The following is a 26141-nucleotide window of genomic DNA, read 5'->3' as shown; positions in this document are numbered from 1 at the left end:
CAGCTGAAGCTGCATAATGGTTTAGTCTGCTGGCTCTTAGATGTTAGTGATGTCTAGCAGAGTGTGTGAAAAGCCATTTTAATTATCCATGTTTGTGTAGTGTGAAAAACCCTCAAGTGAAAACCATCTTGTCTTGGCCAAAGATGCTAAAATAAATTTGGTATATTTTTTTCTTATACAGCCAATTCCTGTAGCTGCTACTACAAATATGGTGTAATTTTGCAAGTCCCTGTAATCTTTTTATCCACTCAATTTATTTTTCTGCTAGAGAAATGTTTGATAATTATGTGGTGTGGTCCATGAATATTGCTGAAGATGCAAGTTTCTCTTCCCAGCCAAGATGTGTTCCTGCATATAGCAGAAGAAAACTTCTGTTGTCAGATCAGATGTAGTCCTAGAAATAGCTGCAATAGTATTTGTACAACTTGCAGCTTACAGGAACATAGGGTGTTAAAAATACCTGAAAAAAACCTAATTCTAAATTCTGCTCAAGTGAGAATGTAGGGAGTGAAAAAAAAAAAAAGCATGTATGAGGGGATGTGTGTAAAAATTAGGTATGTGTGCATGTGGAGGAGTAGCAATATACAGAGTAAGAGATTGCAGTGGGTTTCTTGGCACAGTCACAAACATAAGTTTTTTTGCAAAAAATCTTGTTCTTAAGTTTTTAAAGCTGGTTGAAATTCTCAGTTTGAACATTCCTATTCATAGTAAAATATAATGGTTTCTTCTTCCACAGATGTGTATAAAGAGCAGTTTCTTGTGAATGTGTCATTTAGTTCTGTTGATCTGTTTGATCAGTGGTTGAGTATCTGCATGAAATATAAAAAAAGGGCTCTTTGAGCATCCCAGCTGCACAGGCTATGACCTGTTTCTCCTAGGGAAATACCTTATTGGAGTGATGTTCTTTAAAGCGACTTGAATGCCTGTGTTTTCGGTTAATTTGAAGGCGTGGGGGCATAATGCGTCATGTACCCAGTGACACATCTGCCTTTGTCATTAAGCTCATGGCTTGAAGAAAAGTGTTACTCAAACTGTGGATCCGATTATAGGCATTTAGCCCAGGGCTATGATGGCTTTAAGACTGAAGGAATACTTAGAACTGTGCTCTAGCATGCAAGTGCCTTCGGGCTGTTGAAGTGTGTGTGTGATGGCTGTTCATGTACTCATTGTCTGAAGCTCTTATTAGGGATTACCTGTCAGGAAGGTCCACGCATTTCCTGCACATGGAGAGTTCCTTAGCCCCCTCCCACAGGGTACTGCTCTGTAGTCCCGCAGGCTTAGGCTGGCAGCTGGGCAGGGCACAGCTCAGCTCAGGGGTGCCAGTGTTGGTCTGGTGTGGGTGAGCTTCCTTCTCCCCGGGGTGCTGCTTGGTGTGTTGTAACTAAATGTGATAAACTTCTGTTCAGACCTTGAATCAGGCAGAATTTATGTGGTTGTGTATCCAGTGTAGGAGGTTTCTACCTGTCTTGGTATTCTCCCTACAATTCAGAGGGAGATGGTGGTAAGTCTGGAAAAGGAGGAGCAGGAGGGAATCTCATAAATAGATGTATGAGAGAAGGAAATATGGCTTGGGTTAGCATGAGGAGCAGTTGCTCTTTCAATTCTGCAGGGCTGTATTAGTTGCAGAAGTGTCTCATATTGCCCATTGATTCTACAGTAAAATGTCCATCCCTCTGGCTGTACTTCTTTCAGGCCTTTTAATACTTTATTTATGGTGATAAATGAAACTTATGTACTTCATTCTGTGAAGGAAATAGAGGAATGACATTTCAACCCAAATATTTGTTTTGTGCTGAATTAGAACTACTATAATTTTTTTAAAATGGCTTTTGGCACATTGAATGAACAGTATATGCCTGTTAAGGTTGTTAGTTCTCAAACAAGTAGTGCCTTCAAATACTTACTGTGGGCACTGCTTTCAGGTCCCCCCCCCCCCCCAAAGAAAAAAAAGTGAGCAACTGTTTCTATATTTTTATTTCTTTCTTGTTTATTTTCTAAAACATGTACCTAATATATGATGTGATAATTCTTTAATTTTTCATGAACTTTTTATATGGATGCCGTTTCGTGGGGATACAAAGACAAGTCCTGCAAACGTGAAGAAGTTTAAATGAATTCTGGGGTTTTCTATGGCATGAATGGCCAGCAGCCCAAGTGCAGGAGACAGTAATTCCTAATTTCTGTGAGGCCTGCAGAGGTAGCCATGTTCACAGGCCGCTGATCGCAGCCCAGCCTCGGTACAGCGGCTCCTCTGCAGGGCCCGTGGTGCGCGGAGCGGGGGCGGCGCTGGGCGAGGCCATGGCCGGGGAGGGCCCTGCCCTGCTTGGGGGCTCTTGGCAGCCGAGCAGGGCTGCCCATGTGGAACAGCGGGACGGACGCGGCTCTCTGTGCTTGTGGGTGCCTGGGGGCTGCTGGCTCACCCCGGCTGCTTTGCTGCAGCTGTTCCTGCGTGCCTGGCCTGCTGCTGTTGGGAGCTGCAGCTTGGTGCGCCTGCAGAGGAGAGTGGCTGGGTTGTGCCCAGCTGGCAGGGGTGGGACTCCCGTAGTTCAGCCCTTCCAGTGCCGACAAGGTGACTCTGGGCGGGGGCTGAGTTAGGACTGCCAGGATTTTGGCTCCCAAGTTAGTTTCTTGAAATGGTGCGCTTGTCACTTTCGAGTTAAACCACATGTTGTTTTAAGAAGATTTCTTGCAGTACCAGGCCCTGCCATGTTAGAGAACCTGAGTGAAAATCCCCTTAACATTATTTCTCCTGTAGGTTTATCATAAGTTAATTATAAAGCTGTATGATACCTATTTTACAGTACCAGTTTGTAGTCTGTTCCTGGCACGAGTGCTCTTCCTTTTAAATCTGAAAAAATGTATAGATTGTAAGGGAGATGTTAAACCTGTAGGTAGTATACAGGTTGCACTTGTTATTTGACAGTATGAAATCTATGAGGTATCTGTTGATTAAAGCCAGAGAGTGGTGTCTGAAATGGAAAACTGGATTTTGAAACACAAACTTGGGGCAGACTGTACCATTTCTTCTAAGAAAAATGCTTTGGAATTGGAAATAAAATCTGCAAAACCTGTTTCAAATCCAGACAGGCTGGGCTCTGGACTGTGATGGGAAAGTGTTTATTTTTCCATGTGACTTTCAGAAAGTCAATAATAAGCGGCCTTTCCAGAACAACAGGTATCTTTGTAGTTCCAGTTTTGCTTTGTATTAGCTTGCCCTAGTCCTTGTGCAGTTTTTGGCTTCTTTTTCCAGCTTCTGTCATAATCTGTTTCCTAAAAAAGGCTGAAGAAATAAAATGAAAATTGCAATCCTTCAAGTGCCAAGCCTCCAGGCAACAGAGTACATTAATGATGTACTTGGCCACAGCTTTGCTCTGTTAGTTCCAAAGTTTAGCTGTGGAGCAGCAGATCAGGAAAATATTCAGTCGCTTAAAATAGCTGTTAATAGCATACTGACCGTGATGGGTGTCTCTGTGAAAAGCATCACAGGTAAGCTCCCTGCTGACACAGTTACTGGTTGTATTTTGCAGGGGAGGATTTTTTTTGGAGGAGCCCATAGTTTAGCTCCAGTTCCCATCAGCAGCCCAGTGTGTGAAGGGACAGTCTCTCTGTGCTTATTAGTCTGTGGTGCTCTTGTCCTGTAACTTGTTTCTTCTGTGGAATGGCAAATCCAAGCAGGAAGCAGGGCTGGGGCCACCAATATTCACAGTGGCTGTCCCACTGACCAACTTCAGTTATGTTGAAATATTTTGGTGGTTAAATGCATCCATCTTCTGTGTTTGTTAATTTTAAGAACAGGTGAGACCAAATCATTGCAGAGGAGTGAAAATACAGCTCAGGTCGAGGGCTGTAGATGCCCACATTGTGATCAGGGGTCTCTGCCTGGAGGTTTTAAACATTTGATAGATGACTTGTGATGGTGATTTTGTAGTAAAATTTAAAGTGAGTTTGAGCTGGTGGCTCTATATTGCTTAATCTAGTGAAACTCTTTCCCAAGAGAGCACTGGAAGTGGGAGAGAGAAAGGATGTAGGAGTTTAACTGTCCAGTCAAGGGTGAGCCATTTCATGGCATTTAGCTTTGTCAGTTTCCAAATTTGCCCCCCTTGTGGAGTCTTTCTGAAAACATAATGAAGTGCAAAGTCTGCAGTGGCAGCATTGTTGCCTGAGAACAGCAATATTCCATTTGAAACTTGTGCTCTGAGGAGCCTGCAAAATTGGAAATTACTTAGACCAGTGACTACTTTATTTCACTTATATGTGGAAGTGGTTAATGGTTTCTTACCCAGAAAACACTTTCATGATTTCTACTCCAGTCTCTTAAGGCTCAGGGCAGGCACTATGGGTGTGTTTACTTTTACTTTTAAAGAAAGGCTGGCAAAGATGTGGTGCCTTGTTTGGGCAGAAGGACACCATGGAAAAAGAAAGAATTTAAGGAATGAAGAAAACTTAGGGAGATAGCAGAGTATCTGAGTTCGGTGCAGACTGTGGTATTTTTTGTATTTGTTTAAATCAAAATATAATTTACTCAGTGGGAGCCTCCTACTTTGATGAACAGGATATTTACTCTAAAAAACATTGAAGATCTTCACCCTCCTTTTACTTGATTTCTTTTGAGAGTTTTTTCCACAATAGAACTGTAATGAATTGGTAATAATTTTTCATCTCTGAAGTATGTTGCGAAAATCATATGTTACCCTTGGACAGTTCCAGGCTGTAAGTGAAGAAAAGAATTTCGCTGTGGAGTAAGGGAATACTTCCAGGAGGTTGGATGATTTCTGGATTTCTTTTGAGATGGTTTTCGCATCTTAACTTTGACTTTCCTTTTGGAAGCAACCAAGATAGTTTCATGAGCAGTATTGGAGGGAGTTCAAATGGCTGTGAGCAGAAACCACTCCCAGTTCTTACTGTTGTTTTCATTAGCTGAGAAGGAGCCACAGCTACCTACTAAACATTTCAAGAATTACCAATTAAAGCAGGGAGGGTTTTAAAATCTGCACCCTACTGCTTAATAATCAGTAGTATGTGTTGAAATGGAAAGCTCATGTATTTTACTTTGGACTTTAATGACTCTTTTGGGCCATATCTGATTAAATAAAGTTACACCCTTTCTTCTCAGTGTTCACCCAACTGTTCTTGCTGAATGCTGGTTGTTCAAAGCATAAAGTAGTGAAGAAAATGCAAAGCTCAGTATGCCATGGTGCCTCTAGGTGCAGGAAATCAGCTGGAGGGCTTGTGGTGTGTGTTGCTGTGGCATTGGGGGTGGCAATGCCAGGTGAGGCGCAGGCCACATGGTCTCCATCTTCTGCCTGATACCCAGAAGTGTTTTGTGCTAACCAGGTACACTTCCTATCGAGACCTATTCTGCAAATAGGCCCACAAAGATTTGGCTGCAGTCCCACCCACAGCACTTGGCACGGTAACAGTGAACAAGATATAAAAATACCCCGCTTCTGCATTCAGTGGGGCAGGAGAATTTGAGTGAAATTGCAGGGACAGACAGACAGGTTTGTCCTCCTTGCCCCCCTCAGTAGGGACACTGTTTGGTAAGCCTTGTGTCCTCAGCTGTGCTGAGTGTTGACCTGGGGTATTAAACTTGTGATTGCAGTGGCACTTTTAGTGCTGGATGTAGTTCCTCTGCAGTTAATGCACTCTCACCCTCAGTCCAGAGGAATGTGGTATGTTGCATTCAGTAAATCATGCTGTTCCAGAATCTGACTGGTTCTTCTAAATGCAGCCAGATCTTCAGTTCATAGACTGTTTGTTTACCTGGAGTTGGACCTCTAGTTACATGGTGCCTACCTGAGTGTGGGCAGTGAGTTCTCACCTTCTTCTGCTTTTTGGAGATATGTGGGCTTATGAAGCATGTTTTCTACACACACTTATCTAAAGGTCTGCTCCAGATGCAGATGAAGTCAGTAAGATGTCTTGATGCCTTTTCTGAGACTTGAGTAGTACTTGGTGAAACGGAGCTTTTCTTGCCTCAGCTGTTGTGTTGGGGTGCAATGTAACGGCACAGTGAGGTAGGGTGGGTGTAGCTGTGCCCTGGGGTTCCTTGGAGGGATGTGCTGCCCTGCTGCTCCCTGTCTGGAGAGCGGGGCCGGCTCTCCCTGCTGTGTTACAGCTGCTGTCACACGCACGGGTACAGCCGGGGTCACTGGTGTCTGCAGGGCAGGCAGCGCCCCCTGAGCCTGCCTCTCAGTAAGGGCACCTCGTTAAACCATCGTACACCAGTCCTGGAGCTCTCATCTTGGGGGATTGTCTTATATTTGGCCATGAATCTGGGACTGTAAGGGAGTAAATCTGTTCCTCTAAGTCAACTGATGCTCATAATTGGCAGTGGGACTTCAGTTATTATCATGTATCTTCAAGAAATAATTAAGAGAAATCAATAATTAAAATAATTCTAATCAATAGGGCAACTGGACTGATTCATTTGGTTAAAAATCAGAATTTCAGTTTGAAATTGGGAAACACATGCTTTAATTATAACTAGAGCTCAAAGCATTGAAGTTTTATGCCAGGGTTTGAGAGAATTCAGATTTTTTTTCCCCCAACACTGTCACTTGTTAGATGCTTATTTTAAATTAAATTATATTAATGGTTTATTATGTTACTTTTCTGTAGATTAACACCTGTGCAGTGTTATTGGCCCAGTTAGGTTATAGTAAGTATTGAACAAGGTATGTGGAAAATTAGGATTCAAGTTAACAGTCAGAATTATCTGTTTCTGTTATTTACATGAGGAATAGCAATTCTCTGCTTTTCTCTGACGTTGGACTCATGGTAAACATTAGATATTAAGTCATCATAACTCAATAAAAAGCTAAGTCTCTGACAGGAACTGATGCTCAGAGATGTTTATATTCAGTATACTGTATGGCTGAGCTTCTGTTTTCTGTAGAGTAACAAGGCAAACCTACCATGGGGATAGGAAAATCAGTAAAATTGTCTGTGTGTTGGAGTATCTTGGCTTCTCATCTCCCACTGCATTCTTGACATCGGGGCATTATTTTGTTATCTGAATATGCATTCTGGAACATGATTTTGGACATTCAAACCTAAGTGAAAGTAGTTACAGTAGACCATGTCCACAGACTTTCAGGGAGAAAAGTCCCAGTAAATAAAATGAATCATACTGTGAGCATGGGTGAAGAGAAATTAAGAATTTGTTTTTGTCACTCTTCATTTGCAGAGGAAAAGTTCCTAGGTTCTTAGTGTCTGTGTTTCATCTGCCACTATAAGGAGATGGTGATAGCTGGAAGAGCATCCCCTCGCTCTACCCCTACCTCTGACCTGCAGAAAGAGGTTTTGCTTGCCAATGAGAAAGCTAAAATGCATAGCTGCAGAAAAAGCTAACCTGGTTTTGGCATAATGAGCTCAAACTTGATTAAAATTCTTCTATTAAATCACAGCAGAGTAAGTAGCCACAGAGTAATGGCTGGAATGTGTCCTCTATCTGGAAGGATTCTGCTGAGCACGTAGCACAGCTCAGTATATAAGCTGATTCATTTGTATTACTGCAGTCATGCTGAAATTCACACTGATGCATGGTTCATGTCATACTTCTGGAGTTCTGTGCACACTTTTTATTTTTAAATTAGTAATCTGGCTTTTATAATAGAATTTTGATTTTTCAAATGTACATTTTAAATGGTACATTTTTCTAGTAAAATGTACCACCTGATGCCCTGATAAAAAGATGATTTTCCCAAAACTGCCAGACTTTTTATCAACCACTCTCAGAGAATATTGCAACAACAATTACAGGAATAACAATACAGGTACTGGCTTGCAGGTCTAATAATTGTAATCTGCATTACTGCTATACAGCTTCTCTCCTTCCTCTCCCCCCTTTTCTCTTTTTAAAAGAGCAGTGCTGTGGTGTAGTTTTTCATCCACCTTCAAATGTGGACATGTCAAACCTCTAGCAACATGGTGAAAACATCTCCTAATTCTGTTGCCTTTCTCTTTTCTAATATTCCTTCTACATATTCCTTTAAATCACTTTGTTTTCCCTGCAGATTGCTGGTTGGAGCTCCTCGGGAAAAGGCCTTTCCAGCCCAACAAGCCAACAGAACAGGAGGGCTGTACAGCTGTGACATTGCATCTCCAAGTACAAATTGCCTGCGTGTCAAATTTGATGAGGAAAGTAAGTTTTTCAGTGCTTTTGTTTTGAATTGAAACAGTTGACCGATTGTTCTTGTTTGATGTCCTTTCCTGAGGCAGTGTATCAGACAATTTCTTCTGGAGATTTATACCTAACTACTTTTTGCATCACAGTAAGTCGTAGCTTAATTGCCAAGTTACTATGAGATGCTTAAATCTTGGTGTTGATTCTTACTGTTTTGTAAATTGGTGTAACGTGAAGTAATAGGCTAGAAGTTTAATAAAATGGAAGCTGTTAGTGATAACATGTACAGACACTGCCACCTGCAGACTGTCTGTATGAAGTTCTGTATGAAGAGTCTCCCCTGACATGGGCTTCAAGAAAAAACAAACAAACAAAAACCCAAAACAAACAAAAAAACAGAAAAAAGAAAGTGTAGTGAACTGTTAATATTTCAAGCTGTTTTACGATACTTTGCAGCTGACCCAAAGATGGAGAGTAAAGAAGATCAGTGGATGGGTGTAACTGTCCAGAGTCAGGGGCCAGGAGGAAATGTGGTGGTAAGTGCTAAAGGACTGACTTGCAAAAATGTCTGGGGTCTCCAGTACATGTTCTGAATGGTCTGTGTTTCTGTGCAGCTTGCTGAAAGGGAACTTGCCTAAGTTTACTCCTTTGATTTCTCCTAGGCAAGGACTTAAATGTCTCCTTAGCAAAATAAGGCATTTGAGATTGTGAGAGCTTTAAATTATTTTTCTATGAGTTAGCCTCTCTTTATAACCTTTTAAACAATCTAGGATGGACAGTTTATTTTCAAGGGGTACACTTTTTTTTTTAGTCATGTACACATTTTTTTCTTTTAACTACTAGTAGCTGCAGAAATAGGGAAGACTAGTGTCTTCAATAAGGCTGTAAAAGTAGCAGGTTATTACTAGCCTGTTTTCCAAGATGATGAGCCTCACTTTAGCTTTTATCAGGGACTTCCACTGAGTAGCTCCTGTGAATTAATGTGGTCATTGCACTGCAGTAAGACTACGTGCTATTCTTTATTTTATACAATACATTGATACATTTTATTTTATATTAAACAGAAAAGGTTTTTGGGAGTTATGAGAGACAGAGTTTAAAAAGTAACATTCTCAGTTAAATAAAAACCTCTAGTGGTGCTGCAGGATAAAACATATATCATAAAACATGTGTGCAGTGAAGCTTCCTCATCTAATTGGAGGTTAATGTCACTGCTTCCAAACCTGGGGGAGGTGACTTCTGGAAGTGTATCTGGTTATTTAAGCATTTAGAGGCAGTAATAACTGGCTTTGGTCTGCCTCAGAACCCAGAGTGGGAAGGAACACATAGAAACAGTCCTGTTCACTGAATAATCGCTCATCAACCAATGCTATGTTGTCTTTTTGTGGTGAGTGGGGAATGCACTTCTCAGATGAGGTGTGAGCAGCCTGGAGGTCACTGCAGCAGGACAGTACTGCAGTGCTCTAATGTGGAGCAGCTGGGTGTTTGCATAACATGCAGGCCTTGATAGGAACCATAGAACAGGTTTGTCAGCTGAGACAAACTTTGCTTGTGCTCTTCACACAACCTGCTACATCTGAGTCTTCCAGAAACACTGCTGGCAAAGGCATTTGGTTGTTCACATTTTTATACAATGGTTTGGTGTTTACACTGCTTAGCCAATGGCTGTTCATCCTTTGTTTTAAATATTTCATGAAAATTCTTTTCTCGGAGGATAGTCTGAAAGGATAAGGAACAGGATGTGTTTAGTGCTTCAGCTCTGCCCCAGTGACATTTACCCTGTAAATGGAACATCCAACAAGGGAAGTAGGAGCAACTTCCCTCCCCTCCACTGCAGAAGCTTTCAGCCTCTGCTTAGTGGCGCTTTTCTGTAAGGGGCAGGTTCTGAATAGTCTTGGGTAGATGGTAGTTTCTTGTGTCCTGCACGAGTGTGTCAGTCCTTTGAGAGCTGTTGGGAAACAGCCACTTCTTTCTTTGAGAGAGGGTGGTTTTCTCCTTACTTCTTGAAAGAGAGGGATTTAGTGTCAGGAAGGGCTTTAGGGATTTAACCCTGTGGCTGTCCTTCACCATGAAGCAGCCTGCTTTGCCCTGTACCTGTAGGTGCCCAACCTTTCCCACGTGTTGCCTGTAGGAAGCATTGCGTTCTGCATTGGGTGTGTCTGCAGGGTGCCTTGGTAGCAGGAGGGGCTGCACTGCTCCATGAGCGCTGCCTTCTGTGCTGAGCCATGCACGACACACAGACACATCACACGTTGTTTCTTCTGTCTTGCAGACGTGCGCACATCGCTATGAGAAAAGGCAGCATGTAAACACAGTGCAGGAAACCCGGGATATCATTGGAAGGTGCTATGTGCTCAGCCAGGACCTCACTATTAAGGATGATATGGATAATGGAGTGTGGAGTTTTTGTGATGGTCGTTTGAGAGGCCATGAGAAGTTTGGTTCCTGTCAGCAAGGTGTTGCTGCTACTTTTACTAGAGACTATCATTATATTGTGTTTGGTGCCCCAGGCACTTACAACTGGAAAGGTATGACTTGGCCTCCTTCCTGCCTACCCTTCCCATTTCCTCTGAGACTGCTCTCAAAGGTCGAATCCAGAGTTTTAATTGTTTTTTTTAAGGGAAGAGGAGATTATAGGGATGTAATGATTTTACTCTGTTTTTACAAAATGCTATGCTTCTAAGTATCCAAATATCAACACTTAACTGAAGTTTCTTTAAATATCTTTGTGTGTATTTATGAATAATGGAACTTTGCACATATGTACAGCAGTTTTTCCCTTTATTAGTCTTAATCTTACGGTGGGATTGAGAGTTTACTTGGACACTTACATACAGGAACAAACTACTAAATTTTTATGAGTTACTTGACCAGCTCTTTTTCTGCATTTGAACAAATGTTAGATAGCTGCTGAACTCTGTTTATTCTGCAATATTCTCTCCTTTATTCTTCGTGAAGTTTGTGGAAACCAGTACATTCCAAAATAAATATTGAAGGGTTGCAGGAAGGTAACAGCAATACTACATATATTCATATCTAAATCCATGCATGTCCATGTAAAATTTCATGGATAATCTAAGAGCCAAGTACTCTGTGTCATCTAGGAGATTGTCCAAAACATAAGGGGAAAAAACCCTGGATATTCTTTGTTAGTTCATGTTCAGAAGCATCTAAATGCCCAGTTCAGTCTCTAGAAGTGATTTTTCCCATCACATTTTATTACACCAACAGCTGTAAATACTTTCCTCTTGAGAACATCTGATCCTCCAAGCACTGCATTTTTCCACCTTGTACACCTGTGCCTGGTGTATGAACCGTGCAAAATCAGTGTGTTAAGCTCTGGCACAAGGTGTACTTTAGTGAAAACTTAATCTTCCATGTATCTGTCAACAAAATCTGCCTGACCTGAAACAGCATACCGAGTGCAGACACCCTTTTACTTTAATTGCAGAGAAGTGCTAGTAGAGTCCTAAGAGTACTCTTCTGTGTAATGGAAAAACATGTTTGTGCTTGCCAAAACCTTAATTATGCCAATTGATAAAAGGGAAGCACACATTTTACTGAACAATAGCTTTTTTTCTTCTTAAATACCGTTTCTAAGTATAATGCTGGTGTTTGTCATCATGAAATGTAATTTTTTAAAAACTCCTGTGTTTTTTTTATCTCCTTTTTAAGAGAAGCTTTATAATGCTAAGAAATACTGGTGGTTTATGACCGAACAGGTTCAATAGGGTTTTTTTTTGAGAATTTAATTAGTATCCCATGTTTTCCAGATCGTTGTATGACTTCTTTGTAGAGCAGCGTGAGCTTCTGGCACACAGAAACAAAACACTAACCAGCGCACTGTTCTGTGTTGTCCCATTTTAACAGCAGTCACTGTGTCATTCATCATAATTAATATAAGTTGGGAACATTTATTTGTTATTTTTCTCACTTATCATTTGTTTGCTTTTATTTTATCATTTCATTTTTTCAGGGGTGGTTCGTGCAGAGCAAAGGAATCAGACATTTTATGATCTGGGTATCTTTGATGATGGGCCTTACGAAGTTGGTGATGAGAGCCGCCAGGATAAGAATCTAGTTCCTGTTCCAGCTAACAGTTACTTAGGTAGGATTGAGTACATGTGGTAAATCTCTTTAGGTGTCTTAAACATTTGTGATCCCAGCCTGGTGTGATGATCTGAAGTGGGAGCAGATGTTCCATTGTGGACCCTGTAACATGTTAACTCGTTGGGATAATTCACAGCCTCCCTCCACATTTATGGGCCAGTTTTAAGTGTAAGATGAGACTGCTGAGGTACCTAGAAGAGCTGCTGTTGTAATGTGAGATTCGAGAGCTGTGCCAAGGGCCTATGGAATCTCCAGGAGTGATTGTAATCACTGTGATGGGTCAGTACAATGAATGAGTCTGTAGTCCTTAGTTGCACAGTCTCTGCCATGTAGTATCAGAAAGTTTATCAAAATTTGAGTTTCTGGATGTAACGGTGAAGGCTGTAGATTTTCTCTCCTGGTAGGTAAGTGCAATTCTTCTATTATTTATGCTTTTAAAACTCCAGTGACTTTTAACAGACCTTTAAAATGCCATAATATAAGTGCTGTTTATATTTTACTGATGTGTGTGTTGCAGGAGGTGAATCTCTTGCTCTTTGTGCATCAAGAAAGCAGGAATATGTCCTTAGGCCAGCGACCTTTCTGTACACCAGGGCGATAGACTGAAAAGGCTATGCTGCATTTTTGAAAAGGCATTAAGTGTATAATCCTTCTGTTCCAGTGCAGATTTCTTGGTGTGTTGATCCACTGCTTTTGGCATATGCAACAGAGTATTGGTAACCTGACACTGGAATTTCTGTGTGAGTGATGGAAAGCTGAATAGATGGGAAGGGCATTGCGAATGTAAAAAATAAAAAACCAAGTCAAGAAGAGAGCAAACTTAGAGCTACATATTTGTTAGGAGAAAGAGAACATAAACTTCTCTTAAATATCAGCTGTAATTACTGGGTGTAAAGCTAACTAGAAAAATCATCCTAAGAGCTTAGATTAGACAAGCTGATAGCATCTTCTGGTGGAATAAGAATTGAGGAGCGCTGTGGAGGCCGATGCCTTTTGCTGTGAACAGTCATCTGATCTTTTTCCAGTTGTGTAACCAATGCATTTATCTCCTCAATGTAGATGCTGTCTTGATTTGTAATAATCAGAACCACTTCCAGGCAAGCCGGCTCATCCCAGGCATTACTGTTCTGTCTGTTTACACCTTAAGCAAATGTGGTTATAGGTGCTTTGCTTAACTACTATTTTTTTTCTCTTCAATCTTTCACTTATATTTATAGGTCTTCTATTTTTGACAGCTGTATCTGATACTCATCCAGATCAGTTTGTGTACAAAACATTGCCTCCCAGCATACAGGTGGACAAGTCAGTGGATGTAATGATGAATAGCTACTTAGGTTTGTGACCACTTGAGGTGGCAGCATCTGGTCAGACATAATCTCCAGACTTTTGTCATGATTCCCTCCCCTCTATCCCCTCTCATATCAGTAAAGCATGAAAAAAAACAGGGATTCAGATAAAGGGGAGACAGCAAAGTAACAAGGCTTGAGAGAAATGCTGATTTGTCATGCATTTCTCCGAACCTTCTCATCTTTGCTGCAGCTGGTACTCCCTCAGTTTTTTCTGGAACTGTGTCATTGTGAATTGCTGTAATTGAGAATTTCCATAGCAGTGGTGAAGTGCTTCAGAGGGAGACTCCCATCTGGCTGGTATCTTCCTTCCTTGCAAAGTGGGCATTTTTCTACTTTGGCCTTCACTGGCTATATTGGTATTAGCAGTACAGTCTTTTAACTTGGTTTTTCATATTTTAAAATGTATTGTAAGACTAAATTAATTTGAACATATCATTCTTAGGGCTGCATTAACTTAAAATTGCCTATTTCACCATTACTGTGTAAGCTGATTCTCAAATACTGCATACATCATTCATACGAGAATGCTTGTGCAGAACAATTTGCATGTTTGTAATGGAACGATACTGACTTTACTTAGGAGGTTTTCTGATAATTTTGCCAGAGGTGAAGTACTCAAGCTATATTGAAGTGGTAAAGCTGTAATTGTGTCTAAGCTGTATGTGTCCTGTGTTTGGGGTCTGCGAAAAGCAGGTCCAAGTCAGCAATGAAGTACTGTGTTTTGTGGGGAAACACTAACTGTAATGTATGGAGGAGTGTTTGTAGGAATGTAAAAAAGTGTTGACTTGCAAATACACATCCACCAGTGCAAACAGAAATGGAGAATTCCCAGCCATAGCACACTGTGTTTTAGACAAAACTTGTATTCCATATACCACTTTAATATAGCTGGGGAAATGTTTATTTTTTCATATGAAGATGCAAGCTGGTACTTAGGTAATTTATACTTTATTTCTTTCTTTGTTAAAGGTTTCTCTTTGGACTCTGGTAAAGGAATTGTCTCCCAAGATGAGATGACTTTTGTGTCTGGTGCCCCAAGAGCAAACCACAGCGGAGCAGTAGTTTTACTAAAGAAGGAAAAAAATCAGAGAGCACTTTCCTTGGAGCACATGTTTGAAGGAGAAGGGCTGGCCTCCTCTTTTGGCTACGATGTTGCTGTTGTGGACCTCAACAGTGATGGGTATGGCTGTGATTAACTCCTGCTGCTGGAATAGCGACCTTGTTTATTTCTGCTTTGGTTTTTCACATTAGAAATACAAGAAATGACAAAGCCCACCTTCCATGTTTTCCTGGAGGAAATGGTGAGCGTCTTGAGAATCAATCAGGATGGAGTCTACCTTTCTAATGAAGAGTTTTATTTAAACAATTATTGTAAACAGAGAAACAAGAAACCAGTCTCGTACCTCAAGAAGACCATAGAAGGTCCTTGTATGCCATCAAGGGAATAAACCAGCTTGCAGTGTCAGCGGGGCTGTTGATGCCCAATAGTTTAATGCACATTTTAGTCTTTGTTCAACAGCTCTCTGGGCAGCTGATCTTGAGCTCACAGTCTTAGCAGTTATTCTTCAAAGTTCTCCTACAAAAGCATTGCCTTTTCTTTTCCCTTTTCATCCTAAGCTGGCAGGACATCGTTGTTGGGGCCCCGCAGTACTTTGACAGAAGTGGGGACATCGGGGGTGCCGTGTACATCTACATGAACCGCCAGGGCAAATGGGCAGGGGTGAAGCCTCTTCGCCTAAACGGAACCACTGACTCCATGTTTGGACTTGCAGTAGAAAATGTTGGGGACATTAATCAGGACGGATACCCAGGTAAATGGAAAACAATGACAATAAAAATGTGTGAGATTGTTTTGCCAATGCCAGATTGTAACATCTTACCCTTTGATTGCATGCTGCAGAAAGAGCAAGAATGATTTTAGATGTTGCAATTTATTTTCACCAGATATTGCAGTAGGGGCTCCGTACGATGGATTTGGCAAAGTATACATTTATCATGGATCCAAGAATGGAATAAATACGAAACCAGCACAGGTAATGAAATAACCTTTACTATTATAATCATTCTTGAACAAAATGAAAGGAACGACAGGGCTATTATCCATCTTGCTTTCCATTGCTATTACTGGGGTGTTGGGTATACAGGAAAGTCGCAGGGCCCTTCAAAGATTGCATTGCTGACAGGAAAGATTAGGAATTCTTGTTATTAACAGATATTTTTATTTCTCTGGCCATCCATTGGCACTAGTAATATGTGCAGAAAGAAAAGATGTATAGATCTGGGTTTAAAAAAAAATCTGGTGCTTGCAAAACAATTAATTTCTTTGTTTTCTCTTTCATTACTACTGTTTCACTTCCTTCTTAAAAATGTTTGGTTGGTTGTTGTTGGGTTTCTTTGGGCTTTTTTGTTTGATTTTGAGGGTCACTGTGTCCAGACTTCATTACTCCCTAGAACACTGCTTGAATACTTTACAGAATGCTTCTTCTGTTTTAAGTGTTCATAGTCCATAAATACTGTAAATAAACATGAGGATAATAAACATTATGTAATAAACATAAATTCTCAGCAGATCAGTAATTTCTGGTACTCACTGCTATTGCCAAGTAACTTCTTGGAAGAAGAGCAAATCGTCCTGGCACTTCAGTATCCTTTAGCTGAACTGAACACAGAGATCCTATTTCACAGGTCCTGCTTCATTGTATCTTTTTCCCTCTTTTGTCTCTGACTGTAAGACAGTTCAGTTGTTACTTATTTTACCTTTATTGTTTTCAAATGTCTGTTTGCTTTTTAGATTCTTGATGGTGAAAAAACAAACACCAATTTCTTTGGTTACTCTATTGCTGGAAATATGGACCTGGATAAAAATTCCTACCCTGATGTTGCTGTTGGTTCCCTGTCAGATTCTGTAAATGTGTACAGGTATTATACATGGAACCTTAATTAATTACACCAGGGCTTTGGGACAAACAACTTTACTTTTCAGGAAGAACAGCCCTCACTACAATTTATGCTCCCATCTCTAAGGTGTACAGTATCTGTGCACATAATAGTAATGTTCCTAAATAACTGGAACGGTGCCCAAGAAAAGCAACTCACATGGCTTGTGGAAGAGAACAGAGTAGGTGGTAGAGGAGTTGGTCAGATTATTTAGCATTCTGCTTGCTCAGAAGGTGCTCTAATCTTTTGCTGATAAAGGCAGGACAAAAACTTTTACCAAGGTGAGAACAAAAACCTCTTATGGTGACAAAGAGTAAAAGGAGTGGCCCAGTTAAGTGGAGCAGGTGGTTTACCAGCTATTTTAAACAACCTTTTGATGCTTTAATGAGAACAGGATCACCTCATTCATTTGTTCATGTTAAATGTCTTCTCCCTTCCAGAAGAGAAGAGACAAGTTGTCAGGCAGAAGTATGGTTACAGCCTACATGCAGAGGAAGCAGGAAATATCATTTCCCACAGCCACCAGGCTCCAAATTAAAGCTCTTGTGAACATGAACCTGAATGAACTGTAGTACCTATAGTTGTTCCCAGGGGCTGAATTACTACTGGTGGTAGAAACCACCACTGAATTTTCTGGTTTTCGTAAGTGTAAAGAAAAACAACAACAACATCACATTAGTGTAGCCTGCTTCCCACTCAGGATCTGTAGTTGTTCTCAGTAACCTTTGCTTAGCTTTAATAGTTTTCAGGTTTTTTCTAACCAGTGTCAAAGCCAAACTCTGTGCTTCTTGAAGTGTCTTTGTTGCAAATCAGTGCAGGGGTGGAGGGAATCTGTTATTCACATTATTTATTTAATTAATCTTAACAGAAGCAACTTCTTTTTTTACATCTTCTTTTTATTCCCTGTTTTTCCCCCAAATGAAGATCTCGGCCTGTGATAAGCATTAGAAGAAACATTACAGTACAGCCTGATAGAATTGATCTAAAGAAAAAGAACCCTGAGGACCATGGTGAAATCAGGTAAATGGAAAAAGAAATTCCTCTATCAGAAGCCTTGGTGTATTGAGCTTTCTACTGTCAAAATTCATTCAGTGATCATGTTTAAGTGAAGGGATATGGGAGTCATGCAGATTAAGCAAATGTATCTGCATATGTTCATTTTGACTTCTGAATTTCTTCAGCCTACTGTGCTAAAGACAAGGTGTGGAATATGTCCTTCTCATAACGTTCATTTTTGAAAATTAATGTCACCTTGCCTCTTCAGACTTCTAACACAAGTATCTTGTCTTGAATAGACACATGACAGCAAATGCTGAATTGCTTATTAACCATTTTTTCTTGCTTTATAATTCAGTCTAGTAAGCAGTAAATACCACAGTCATAAGATTGATCAGTTGAAACTTTTCATTCTGTTGGACCATGCCTTAATAAAAGTTAATACTAATTTCTTGGCACTTTTTACAGGATGGATGTGAAAGCATGTTTTAAATATACTGCAAACCCTAGAGATTTAAATCGAAGAATAAGTAAGTTCTGAAGATAAGTATTTTTGATCTGTTTGTCACATGGTTTGTTTTTGGTTTTTTTTTTTTCTTTCTTTAGAGTTCATCATGGAAACATATTACTCAAATTATAGTGAGTCATCTCAACAGTGACTGACAAATTTAAAATGTGACTCAGTGCTAAGCTCAGCTGTTGCACAGTCTGTATTTAGAGCCATGCTGGTGTGTTAAGCTGTTCTGTGGATGACAGACTAAAGCTTTTTAAGTAATACAACTGCCAGTGAGCAAATGGCTTCTATACAGACCCAAACCATTTTGCTTCTCTAGGTTAGTGCTGCTTTAGAGAATCCCTAATCCTTTTTTAAGGTCAATTTTATACATCCTTAGTGAGTATTATTTCTTATTGGAGGCTTACCCTATGAACCTGTCCTGTATTCATGACAATGGTTTTGTGGAAATCATTAACTGAAATAAAAAAATCTGCATTAATAGGAGAAGACTGGAAGACTATGCCATAAAGATGTAAAGCACTTGCTACAATGCTGCTGTTACAGCTCTTGGAGAACTGTGTAGGATTTTGAGAGGAAATGAGAAGAACTTTAGGCCAATGACCCTTTTTCTCCTGTGTTGTCTTGAATTTCTCAGTTACTTTTAAAATCCAACGGCTATGCCCAAAGGAGTGCTGGTCCTTTAGCAGGTGAAGTGTTTGAAACAGCTCTCAGTGCCTTGGCACACTCAGTGCTGTTTCCATCTGTGCAGCACTGAATTAGCTCGGTGAAGCAATCATTAAAAGATGCACCAAGTTCAGAACTAGAAAAGCATACCTCAGCACACAACTGGACAGCTCTAGTCACACTTCTGCTTTCAGTGTTGAAATTACCAATGTATCTTGATCTCAGAATCGTGCTGGCTCTGGCTGGGGTATTTACAGCGGGTAGCTCAGCCCTCTGCTGGCTCCATACAGCAATTACAGCTCCCCCAGCCAGCCCCCATGCCCAAGGGAACGCTTTACTTTGGGAATAATAGGATTTGATTTAGAAATTTTCTTTAGATTTACACACGGGGTACCTGGCCCTCAACTGTGGCAGGACAAAACTGACATGGAGAAGTTTGGTTTTTTTTTAAATGACTGAAAACAGTTTGTGAAGCCCAGCACTGTCTGGAACAGTCTTCTAGAATAATGCTTAAGATGATATCTTGTGCAATTAAAGTTCTTTTTAAAATGGTTCTTTTTTTTATAGTGACCTACTTTATTTTTTCACACAGAGATCAATTACACGTTTGAAGTGGAAAACGAGAGGCGGCAGCTGGGCCTGCCCTCCAGGGTGCGCTTCAGGGACCACTCCTCTGATCAGTTCACTGCAAGTACAACCCTCAGGGGACAGAACTCATGGGAGTGTGTCACTGCAAAGCTTATACTGCAGGTAAGGGAGAGTATTTCGTTTATCTTTCATTTAGATCCACTTCAAACAAAAGAATGCTCTTTTTTTTTGGCAGCCTCATGGAAGGAACCTTTGTATGTAATTTTGTATTTAATTTCAAAGTCATATGCAATATAAAACTTCAAAAATAGAAACCCACCATAGTTTACTATTCTCTGCACACATGCTGCTTCCTCCTGTTGCCTTTCTTGCAAAGTATGGATAAAAACTGTAGCCACTGCAGCACACTCTGGAGGTCAGTAGAGCTGAACTAATTTAGAACAACAGAGAGCGACTAAGTGCCAAAAATGGAGAGCTGCTTCCAACAGAAATAATTGTTACAGATTTTTATAGTGTGACTGTTCAGGAAAATAATTTTAACCCATGGGTTTTAGAGTGGACAAATGGGCAGGACAAGAAAGCTTGGTATGTGCTCTCTTGATTTGGCTGCTCTGTAGTGGCTCCTAGAGGTGGAAGTGCTTCAGAGGCTAAACAGATTCCCTCACCATGGCTCAGCAGGAATGAGTCAGCCTCCAAGGCTGCTTTTGACCACAGCAGATTAAAGAACTTTAATTTATGAATAGAATAGAATCAATGAATGGTTTGGGTTGAAAGGGACCCTAAGGATCATCTTGTTCCAACTCCCATGCCAGGGGCTGGGACACCTTTTATTAGACCATGTTACTCAAACCTCTTCCAGTGTGTTATTTTACTATAGCTGTGTGAATTTCACCTGCCTGAATTATTGTCTGTGGTTCAAAGGAATTCTTAATGGTGAGACAAACTGTCAGATTGGGAAACCAGAGGAAAAAAAGGACAATAGCACTGGGCTCTTTGTGTTCCTGCATGTTTAGAAAATGCTGAATTTATATAAAGTACAGCTCATCTTTGTGTTGCTTTTTTTCTCCTCTGCACTGTACACTAATGATGCAATTTAAAATATTTTGACAGGAAAAGATTAAAGATAAGCTACGTCCCATTCCAATATCAGTCAGTGTTAAAATTGCTGGCCTGGAGTCACCATCCAAGAGAAAAGAGAGTGCACTTCCAGATCTTATACCAATTCTAAATTCAAATGAATCTGAAACAGAGACCACAAAAGTAAGCCTTTGATATATAATACTCACAAAAATCTGTACTTTTACAAATAACTTAAAGACTGTAGAAAACTAAATTATGTCCAAAGGAAATAATTGGGGTGGCACTGGACATGTAACTATTGGATTATTATTTTATATTTTGTTCTGAACTTCTTACAACATGTTACAAACTATATCCTGTGTTCTTCTGCAACAAGTGAAGATGGTATAGCTCCTTGGTTTCTTCCCTCTCCCCAATAAGTTTAAGAGGAAATGTACTTTTGATTAAAAATAGAAATTCATTGTCTATTGTTGGGAATATTTGTCCAACATAAAAAGATAATGTTCACTCTTAATTCTTCCATGGTTAGGATGCTGAAATGGCATTTGAGCAATGGTTGCAGCAGTGACATAGAAGGGAGGGAATAACCCCATTAAAAATTTTCATTTCCTTGATGCTTATTGGAGAATCACACTAAAGATGTATTTTCTCATAATAAGGGCACCTCTCATTTACAATTATCTAACTCTGCTTGTTAGTCACATTTAAAGTTCTGAACAACCAGCATCAAGAGCTGTATCTCACAAAGCAAAACTCAACTCAAGAATTAAGTCAGGTTGAAATCTGAACTCTGTCCAGGAAAGTGCCTTGTGAGTTCCATATAGCTGCTTTATTCAGTGTGTTTCAGGAATCTGATTTTAAGCTACTATTGTGTGTCAGGTGGTAAAATTGGTTTGGTGTTATTTAGGTGGAGTTCTTAAAAGAAGGATGTGGAGAAGACAATGAATGTCACAGCAACCTTAAGCTTCAGTACCGGTTTTGTACGAGAGAGGGAAATGAAGACAGGTTTACTTATTTACCACTGTAAGTCTCGATTAATGCACTTCTAAAGTTCAAATTATTAACAAGTCCTTAAAAGAACTTTTAGGAGAGGATTTTGGAAAAGAAAGCAGCTTTTTTCTGTGTCTGGCAAACAGAGCCCTTGATAGTAGTATTGATTTGTATGACTGGGAAAAAACCTATGCATGTTCATAGTTTGACTGTGCATGTTCATAGTTTTACTAGAGTTCTCCCCCAATATGAGGAAACTGTATTTGGATAAACAATCATAAGAAGCAAACTTGCATACACGTTTGTTTTCCTAATGCACAGAACCCTGTACTTTCTGTTTCTGTAGTGAAAAGGGCATGCCAGTGCTTGTTCTGAAAGACCAGAAAGATATTGCCCTGGAAATAACGGTGACAAACAATCCATCTGATGTAAAAAATCCACAAAAAGATGGTGAAGATGCATATGAAGCCAAACTAATTGCAACTTTTCCAGACAGTCTGACATACTCTGCATTCAGAGAGATGAGGAGTTACCCTGTAAGTATTTTTAAGAGAAAAACTACTGAAAAATTTAAACTATTTCCAGCATATTTTTACTTGTAAATGTGTTCTGTTCAATCAGGAAAAACAGCTGACATGTGGTGCTAACCAAAATGGCTCTCAAGCAGAGTGTGAACTTGGAAATCCTTTCAAAAGAAATTCTAATGTAAGTTGCACTTACTTTACTGTAATGTAAGATCTCGTTCTGACTGACCTCAGTCATCCAAAGGTCCTGTGTGTTGCAACTGGAAATCTGATTTGGATCTGTCTTTTTAACTCTAGAACTTAACACTGAAATGTTCTATAACATTTCATTTATCGATATATCTTATAAAGAGCTCATGTATATATCTTATAAAGAGCTCATGTATTTCGTTATCTTTCTTCTTGTTTAGGTAACCTTTTATCTGATCTTAAGTACCACTAAGGTTAATGTTGATACAACAGACCTAGACATTAACCTGAAGCTGGAAACGTAAGTTTTCTTCATGTGCGTGCACCTGCACTTTGCTTTGATATACAGTTGTAAACGTTTTGAATTTATTTGTTTGATTCATGGAAGTAATTTAATAGTAGAGAGAAACCCACTACATTTGTAAAATAAACACCATTGTTTCCTTTTCATTGTAGAACAAGCACTCAAGCTAATTTGACTCCAATTACAGCCAGTGCTAAAGTGGTTCTTGAATTGCTTTTATCAGTCACTGGGTAAGTGTTGATAGCATGACAGATTGGGGGGGTCTGGGGACAGTTGTGCTTCAGACTCATTAAAATCTGATTATTCTCCTTTCCCACCCCCACCTGAACAGAGTTGCTAAGCCTTCTCAGGTATATTTTGGAGGTAACATCATTGGTGAGAGTGCAGTGAAATCTGAAGATGATATTGGAAACCTCATAGAGTATGAATTCAGAGTGAGTAATTTAGATTGATGCCAACAGCTGCTTTTAATCAAATGCACAGCTTCTTGCTTTATGCATATGAGTATTTTTAAAAGTTAGTATAATGGAATTTGCTTTCTTTGGCCCAAAAACCTAACTTCCTGTTCAGAACATGCAGTTTGACTGTGGACTAAAGCTTCTTTAGGTGTTGATATTTTATCAATTTTATAAAAAAGAGGTTGGGAAAACACTTTCAGACTTACAAGAGTAAGAGCTTGTTCTCTGTGTCAGAGTTCATCAGAAACTTGCAGTTTGCCTCACTTACGCAACTGACTGATTTGTTAACTCTAAATTTGGATTGTCATTTCACATGAAGATTAATTTCTAAAAATCAACCACTAAAAGTTCATGGTAGGGAATTCTAATCCTTCTATGTATTTACTTGCTCCCCAAGTATGCTAGTTTTAGTATATGCTTTGTCTTTGTACTATTTTGACTGCCTTTCATCTGATCTAAGTTTCCTGTTAGCTGCATGCTTAAAGCTTGTCCAAATCAATAATGTTTTCAGGAAGAAAATCCCTCTGAAAAGTATTTCACGGTTTAAAGAAGGTTTATTTTAATAGGTAACTAACTTGGGCAGACCACTGAAAACATTTGGCACTGCTTCCCTGGATATCCAGTGGCCAAAAGAAATTATTAATGGCAAATGGCTGCTTTATTTGATGAAAATAGACTCCAAAGGCTTGGAAAAAGTCTCCTGTCAACCCGAGGGTGAAATCAACAGTTTGCGTGTTGCGGTACGTTACCCTGTGTTCTGTTGGTGAATCAGTACAACATGGAAGCACCCCACAGCAAGTGAGAGTAGGGCATGAGAGCTTGCCTCTAACTTTTTATCTTAAGCAGCTCACAAGCACTATACCAGGCCAATTATCTGTGAATAAGCCTATCAGGAGAATTCTTAACAGCTCATGAGGCTGATATGCCAAAGGATAGATGCTATGACACAATGACTGTTTATGCAATGGCCACTGCTGTCATAGGCTCTTACACAGGATGAAACTGCTGACTGTTCTAACAAATTTCATCAGTATTATTGAAAACTACTCAGTAATAAAAGTGTCTGAGTTCTTACTCAAAAAACAACAAATCACTAAATATCTTCCCAGCCTAGGGGCATTCCATGTCCTTTTTCTGAAGACAAGGAACTTGAACCTAAATTTATTTATTTATAACAATTATAATGAGAAGCAATTTTCATAGCCCTGGATTGTGCCTGTCTAGCAAAATCTTTTTCCTAAAACTTAAGCTGTATTTTTTTCTTCATATAATCTTAAGATTATATGGGAGGAATTTTTCTTTTCCACCATTAAAACTGCATGCACATAAACCTGTTTTTGTCAGATAATTGTATTAGTTAATATTAACTTGGAGTGTAATTAGTATACAGTTAAAAAAACCCCTGCATCTACTGACCATAGCACATTCTTACTCTTTTTTAAAAGAGTACCATTAATACTCTTTATCTAGAAATAAAAATGGAAATAGCATTGAAAGCTTTATAAATCTAAACCTCCCTTTGCCCTATTAAAGAAAATAGTCTGTTGGCCTTTCTTTTGGTAATCTCAAATTCTATTCTTAGCAGTAAATGTAGTTAAGTAGGGCTATATAATGCTATCAGTCATGTGCTGATTTTGGAAGAAGAAAACACTGAGCTCTAGTTTCTCTGCTTGTATGAATTAAAAGATTCTTACGATAAACTGCTTTTTCATTTTTTACTTTTTCTTCTTTGTAGGAATCCCATAACTCCAGAAGAAAGCGTGAAGTTGCAGAGAAGCAGATTACAGACGGCCAGGCATTTTCCTTATTCTCAGAAAGAAAATACAAGACCTTGGTAAGGATATTGCAACAGCTCTATTCTTGTCAGATACCTCCCTCAGCACTCGAAAGAGGGCTTTTCTGAGTTTGGCAGAGTGAAAGAAATTATCCCTTTCCCTTCTTTTTATCTTACATCCAAATATTGATGCTTTTAAAATTCAAACATTTAGATCATTGACTGTGAGGAAGAACTAGGAAAGAATATCTGCATAGTTACTTAAAATAAGCAAGTAATAATATCTTCATTGTATTTTCCCATTGCTGTCAGTACAAACAGATAGTGGTTCTTGCATGTAGGTATAATGCATATAATGCAATTTTTAATCTTGGGGTGAGGTTTAAACAATCTGTGAAGATGTGATCCTACTCACATGTAGAAATCTGCATTTGCAGAGCTGCAATGTGAATGCACGCTGCGTGGATATAAAGTGTCCCCTGAAGGGTTTTGACAGCAAGGCATCTATTGTGCTGCGTTCCAGGCTGTGGAACAGCACCTTCCTAGAGGTAAGTCCTCTTACCTGCCCTTCTTGAAAGGTCAGAGTTCTTTCCTGTTCTGTGTCTAATACTTGTGTTTTATTTTGGAACAGGAATACTCAAAAATGAATTACCTTGACATTCTGGTTAGGGCTTCTATCAGTGTTCCTGCTGCAGCTAAGAATGTTAAACTCACAAATGAAGTTGCTCAGGTAGGTTCAGTGTTTAATGCTAACCACGTTATGGTTGTGGTTGTTCTACCTTATCTCCAAAGGCCAGGAATGAAACAAATTTAAAACAAAACTAGCTAAAAGTTTAACTTTCTAATTGAGTTTTGAATTATTTTTAATTTTTACCCTTTAATGGGGTTGAACAAGTTAATTACCATATTGAAATGGTACCAGTGGGAACTTTTTCTTTAAAAGCGTTTTGTAGAAGACATTTTGTTAGAGGAGAGGTAAGACTATATAAATTGCAGCTTTCTAATTAAACATGTACCTTCTAAAATACTCCTTCCACATGCACATTTTCTGTCCTGCAGGTGCGTGTTACTGTATTTCCTGCAAAACCAGTAGCCCTTTATACAGGGGTTCCATGGTGGATCATTGCAGTGGCTATCATTGCTGGAATACTCATGCTTGCACTCTTGGTATTCTTACTATGGAAGGTGAGCTTTTATTAATCTGGTTATTTTTTTCTGGTCTATAACTGACAAGATAGCAGATTACTTAAGTATTTGGGACTCAAAATAGGGCAAAACTGCACAAATCACACATTATCAGTTTCTCCGTTCTGCAACACTTGGAATTAAAATGGTTGTACGGGCAGACTTGTTACATAACTTTTCTATTTTCACATCCTCAAAAGGAAGTATTTTGAGCTCCAGATGAACCTTGAGACAAATGTTCAGAGACCATAGTTTGATACAGACGGATAGAGCCATTGGGAGCCTCTGCAGTTGGGTGTAAAACTTCATGTGAGCTGTTTCGAAATGTTTAAGTTCTCAAAACATCAGA

The 26141-nt window shown here is 39.6% G+C and overlaps 1 protein-coding gene across 5 annotated transcripts in view; it reads left to right on the top strand.

Moving 5' to 3' along the window:
* Positions 1 to 26141, top strand: part of ITGA6 (integrin subunit alpha 6) — a 42273-nt gene that overhangs the window by 11253 nt on the left and 4879 nt on the right. For all 5 annotated transcript variants that reach the window (XM_058809125.1, XM_058809124.1, XM_058809121.1 and 2 more), the window contains 23 exons: positions 8019 to 8146; positions 8585 to 8664; positions 10401 to 10656; positions 12105 to 12236; positions 14557 to 14767; positions 15205 to 15398; positions 15532 to 15620; positions 16379 to 16506; positions 17449 to 17544; positions 17989 to 18050; positions 19293 to 19450; positions 20399 to 20548; positions 21276 to 21391; positions 21705 to 21894; positions 21980 to 22063; positions 22293 to 22372; positions 22528 to 22605; positions 22707 to 22809; positions 23400 to 23573; positions 24569 to 24667; positions 25045 to 25155; positions 25239 to 25337; positions 25667 to 25792. In XM_058809125.1, the coding sequence (XP_058665108.1) occupies positions 8596 to 8664; positions 10401 to 10656; positions 12105 to 12236; positions 14557 to 14767; positions 15205 to 15398; positions 15532 to 15620; positions 16379 to 16506; positions 17449 to 17544; positions 17989 to 18050; positions 19293 to 19450; positions 20399 to 20548; positions 21276 to 21391; positions 21705 to 21894; positions 21980 to 22063; positions 22293 to 22372; positions 22528 to 22605; positions 22707 to 22809; positions 23400 to 23573; positions 24569 to 24667; positions 25045 to 25155; positions 25239 to 25337; positions 25667 to 25792 (2805 nt within the window). In that variant the 5' untranslated portion in view covers positions 8019 to 8146; positions 8585 to 8595. The remainder of the gene's footprint in view (positions 1 to 8018; positions 8147 to 8584; positions 8665 to 10400; positions 10657 to 12104; positions 12237 to 14556; positions 14768 to 15204; positions 15399 to 15531; positions 15621 to 16378; positions 16507 to 17448; positions 17545 to 17988; positions 18051 to 19292; positions 19451 to 20398; positions 20549 to 21275; positions 21392 to 21704; positions 21895 to 21979; positions 22064 to 22292; positions 22373 to 22527; positions 22606 to 22706; positions 22810 to 23399; positions 23574 to 24568; positions 24668 to 25044; positions 25156 to 25238; positions 25338 to 25666; positions 25793 to 26141) is intronic.

Source organism: Ammospiza caudacuta, chromosome 8 (genome assembly GCF_027887145.1).
Source record: "Ammospiza caudacuta isolate bAmmCau1 chromosome 8, bAmmCau1.pri, whole genome shotgun sequence".
Taxonomy (NCBI): Eukaryota; Metazoa; Chordata; class Aves; order Passeriformes; family Passerellidae; genus Ammospiza; species Ammospiza caudacuta.
This window is presented reverse-complemented; position numbering and strand designations above follow the sequence as displayed.